The 4,743-nt window shown below is 61.6% G+C and overlaps 1 protein-coding gene across 15 annotated transcripts in view; it reads right to left on the bottom strand.

The window, feature by feature from the left end:
- Positions 1–4,743, bottom strand: part of MYO18A (myosin XVIIIA) — a 107,301-nt gene that overhangs the window by 24,524 nt on the left and 78,034 nt on the right. For all 15 annotated transcript variants that reach the window (XM_029912552.1, XM_029912553.1, XM_029912555.1 and 12 more), the window contains 5 exons: positions 4,387–4,498; positions 3,954–4,081; positions 2,367–2,521; positions 834–957; positions 531–731 (listed from right to left, as the gene is read on the bottom strand). In XM_029912552.1, coding sequence (XP_029768412.1) covers positions 531–731; positions 834–957; positions 2,367–2,521; positions 3,954–4,081; positions 4,387–4,498 — 720 coding nt within the window. The remainder of the gene's footprint in view (positions 1–530; positions 732–833; positions 958–2,366; positions 2,522–3,953; positions 4,082–4,386; positions 4,499–4,743) is intronic.

Here is a 4,743-nt window from a genome sequence, read left to right as displayed (position 1 = left end):
TCGGCGCCAGAGACGGGGCCCCCCGCTCCCTGCCCATCGCCGGGGCTTTTCACAGCAGTGACACTCGCAATGCCCCCAATCCAAGGCCCGCGCTGCTGCTCTGCCAGCCAGCATCTCTGTGGCCCTTGCAGGCCACTGCTCCGTGACGGGAAGGCAGCGTTCCTGTCTCTCCGAGCCCCCGGGGCAGGCCTGGCCCCACACACCAGCCGGTCGCCCCGCGCTCTAGTCCCCTGGAGGGGGCTCCTGCAGCAGAGGGGGAGCACCCCGCCCACACTGAACGCAGGGTCACCCAGCAAGCCGGCTGGCCAGAGCCGTGCGAGCCCTGGGCGGGAGGAGCCAGCACGACAAACCCACATGAAACCGGCACACCCAGAAACCAGCCCGGTCCCAGGCTCAGCCTGGGACGCCTGCCGCCCACTCGAGGAGGGAGCCGCACCCTGATCCCTGCATCGAGCCAGGATCGAATCCAGTGGGTCACCCCCCACCGTCCCCCTGAGGTGAGTCTGGTCTGAGCCGGGCCCCCTCCGCACCTGCTCCAGCAGCTGGATGGTCCCGGCCTGCTCATCCAGCTCCTCCTCCTGGTCCTTGACCTTCGCCTCTAGGTCCCGCAGCTGCTTCTTCACCTTGGCCAGGGAGGCCTCGTCCTTGGACTCCTGGGAGGAGACGTCTTGGAGCTCGGCCTCCAGGGCTTCCACCTTCTGGCTGAAGCTCATGATGTCGGAGTCTTTGTCCTGGAAGAGAGTGCAGGGAGAGCCTGCTGAGCCGGCTGCACCGAGCGCCCAGCCGCAGCCCCGCCGGTGAGGGGCAGGGAATGGGGTGGCCATTCTGCTCACCTCCAGCTGCTGCTTGAGGCCGAAGACCTCTGCGATGAGCATGTCCTTCTCCCGACTCAGCTTCTCCCGCAGCAGCTTCTCTCGCTGGGCTTCTTCATGAGCCTGAGCGAGCTCGCTGTCAAACCTGCAAGACACCCATGGCCAGGCCGTCAGCTCAGCTCAGGCACCAAACCCGCCCCGTGCCAGGGCGCCCTCCCCCAGCACTCTGCTATGGAGGTGCTGTCCGCCCAGCATCTGCCCCGTCACTGCCCCAGGCAGGATCCGGGCGGGACGAAGCCGAGACCGGCTGGTGCAGCAGCTCCTGCTGAGAAGGTGCACCTGGCTCCAGCCCAGAAGGGCACGCATCTTTCCCCGCCTCCCAGCCTGGGCCCCCCAGGAGATTCCCGGCCGGCACTGAAGCCCTGGGGAGCAGGGGCTGATCAGCACCAGGCCGTGGTCCCTGTGGACAGGCAGCTAAGCACCTTCCTCCTGGGAAGAAGGCCAGGGTGCTAAGGCAGCCAGGACAGCCTGAGGCTGCTCAGCGTGGGAGGTGGGTGCAGCGTCACCTCCTTCTTGCTCAGCTCTGGCCTGTCACTGCCTAGTCCACTGGCAATGCCGATTCCTGGAGCTGTGCAAGGAGCCGGCCCGCACCGGACAGCCAGGAGAGCCCTGGGCGACAGCAGATGCACCGTGGAGCAGGACAGTGTCCTGGCCTGATGCACGGGGCCAGGAAAGGAGGGAAATGCCTCTGAGGGTGCGTGGACCCTGGGAGCTGGGGGGAGTCCCAGCTCAGGAAGATGACCCCGCGCGACCTCTGGGTGAGCAGCAGGAGGGGTCGCTGCTGAGCATGCGCCTAGCGTCTGTGATGGGCACATACTCGGGGCAGCTAGCCCCTCCCCCTGCCACGGCGCCGCTCTCTCGAACTCGTCCAGGTGCTGATCCTGGCCACCCCAGGCAGCGCAGAGAGCAGATCCCCGGGGGGCACGTCACCCTCTGGGAACAGCCCCTGCTGACTGGCCGGAGGGGGCTTGAGGCTGGGAGAAGACAAGAGCTGATCGGGCCCCCATCTCCCCCCATCCCCGCAGTACCCTCAGGGGAACTGTTTCAAAAGCGGCACAGTGACTCAGGGGACGTCTACACTGGAGCTGCAGCCGTACAGGCGCTAGCGCCGATCCAGCGCGATGTGCCTGGGGTGTCGGACGGGAGCGTGCCGAGCCCACCTGGCCGCCCGTAGCGGACTGGGAATCACCCCCAGCTGCCCGGAGATGTTCCCGCAGGAGCCCAAGGCTGAAAACGGACGTAGGCTCCTAAGTCCCTCGGGCCCTTCAGAAAATGTCACTCCAAAGACACACGGCGAGTCCACGGCTGAGCCGGGAACTGAGCCCGGGTCTCTCTCGCCAGAGGCCACTGGGCCGCCTCACGCCCACCTGCTGGCTCTGCCTCTGGGGCTGGCACTGGTCTGGCAGCATGGCACATTCCACCAGCCCCCTGCAGTGTGCCCTCCAGCTGGGCCAGGGAGGGAGGAGTGCCCACGTCGTGCCCCACGCTGCTCACCTTCGCTGCTTCTTCTCCAGCTCGTGGCTGCGCCCCTGCTGCCCCTCCAGGTGCAGCTTGGTGTCCTGCAGCTCTGCCGTCAGGCGCTGACACTTCTTCTTCAGCTGCTGCAGGGCACGCTGGCACTCCTCGTTATCGGCCTGCAGGTCTGCCAGCTGCGGGCGGGGCACGGATTAGGGCTCTGCAGGGGGAGGAGGCTGGGCATCCCATCGCCGCCACTCAACCTCCCGACTCAGCCACGGAGCCTTTGGGGTGAGCCCCTTCCCTGGGGGGGGGGGGGGGGGGGGGGGGTGAGCAGACAGCCTCTGTCTGGCCCGGGCTCTAGGCATGTGACGTTATGAGTGGAATATCTCACTGAAAGGTGACAGGGCCAGAAAGAGTTAATTACCTCCCAGACTGACCTGACCCAGGGCCCAACTTTAGAGACTGGTTAGGAAGATAGGTAAATGCATAGAGCTTTGAAATGCAGCCGGCATTGGTAGAGAGAGGAAGGGAGCTGTTTGCTCAGGTCTTGTGATGTAAGCAAATGAGTCTGGTCTATTGCTATAGCTTTAATTCAAAGATCAAAAAAGGAATATTAACATTTATGACGACACTTGAGTGAAATAGTATTATTGTCTCTATGTCTCTTTGAAGGTTGTGATAAACTGTATCTGAACTGTTTAATGGATAAATTACACTATGCTAATTGCCAGGATGTTTGGGAGACAGAAGATTAAGCTTATTCTCTCAGGCCGACAGGCTGCTGGAAAATGTATAAAAACCTTGGGACACCATCCTGTTTTATCTCCGATCTGCTTTGGGTTTCAAGAGGGGGAAACCTTAAGCCACAAGAACTGAGATCCCCAGTCACTGACTGGAGTCACCCTGAATATGGACATTGGACTATAACCTATGGACTATTTCTAAGAGGAATTTTGGCAACTACAAGCTCATCTCTCCTATGTATCTGAACCTCAAGAATTGAATTCAAGTCTGTCTGTATATTGATCCTTTAACCAACACTCTCTCTCTTTCCTTTTTTAATAAATTTTAGTTTAGTTAACAAGAATTGACTCTAGCGTGTATTTTGGGTAAGATCTAAGTTATAATTGGACCTGGGTATGTGGCTGATCCTTTGGGGTTGGAAGAATCTTTTCTTTTATATGATGAGATAAGATTTTCAGTAATTATCATCATATCTGACGTGTGTGTCTGGACGGAGGCCTGAGGCAGGGCACTTTAAGGGAATTGCGTTGTTTGGACTTCTGAGTAACCAAGCTGTTTTGGGCTGGCTTGGTAAATCTAAGTATTGGAATATCCACCAGCGTTTGGGGTTTGTCTGCCCCGTTCTCTTCGCCGTTCACCCTGAGTGACCCCAGCTGGCTCCCACGGGCACCACCGTCACAAGGCGCTGCACGGGGGTTAATGGAGCCAGCAGCGCTGGCACAGAGAGGCTGAGTTCTGAGTACCCTAGTGAAGGAGATGCTGGGGGGTGGGGGGGTCACTGGTGCATGTTAGGGGGAGAGGAGGGTCACCGGTTTGCGTGGGGGGGAGGGAGGTCACCGGTGCACGTGTCACACCCCTGGCAGGGCTAGGCACACTCACTCTTCTCTCCTGCTGCCTCTTGCTCTGCTGCTCCACCTCCAGCTTATCCTCAAACTCCTGCTGCACGCGCTTCTTGGTGAAATCCACCTCGCGGATGGCTCGCTCGTACTTCAGCCGCCACTCGCCGCCTGCGGGAGGGAACCAGAGCCCCGGGCTGAGCAGACCCCAGACTGGGCTTGCGGAGCACACGGAACAGGGCGGGGGGAAGTGGGGGCATCGCTGCTGCTGCTGCCACATGTGCTGAAGGCGGATGGTGAGAGCTCCCCCAGGGGGCAGGGGGTGACACCGAGCACGGATCGGGAAAGTCACCTGCCCAGGGCGCAGAGTGAGATGGGTGATGCGCCCCCGTGTGTGGAGATGGAGGGGAGCGGAGGGCAGGGAGCGAGAGGGGGCTCCAGGGGGTCCCGGGGGGCTGCCTGGGGCAGGCCAGCACCTGAGTCGTCGTCGTCGAGGTCCCCATTGAGCTCGGCCGCCCGGATGAGCCGCGCCTCCATCACTTCCATTTCCATGGAATCCATCTGCTTCTTCAGCAACTCGTACTTGGCCTGGGAGGGGGAAACAAGGCCCAGGTTGGCGCCAAGGGGTGGAGCAGGGCACCAGGCCCAGGTCGGCGCCAAGGGGCGGAGAGGGGGTTTGTGGGAAGGCACAGGGGGCATTCCCAGACTGGGGAGAGGGGCAGGGCAGGGGGAGCAGGTGGCTGGTGTTCAGGCACAGGGGACAGTGCCAGACCAGGGGCAGGGAGGGGGGAGCAGGTGGCTGGTGTTCAGGCACAGGGGGCAGTGTCAGACCG

Source organism: Terrapene carolina, unplaced genomic scaffold (genome assembly GCF_002925995.2).
Source record: "Terrapene carolina triunguis isolate 2854851 unplaced genomic scaffold, T_m_triunguis-2.0 Scaffold231, whole genome shotgun sequence".
NCBI lineage: Eukaryota > Metazoa > Chordata > Testudines > Emydidae > Terrapene > Terrapene triunguis.
This window is presented reverse-complemented; position numbering and strand designations above follow the sequence as displayed.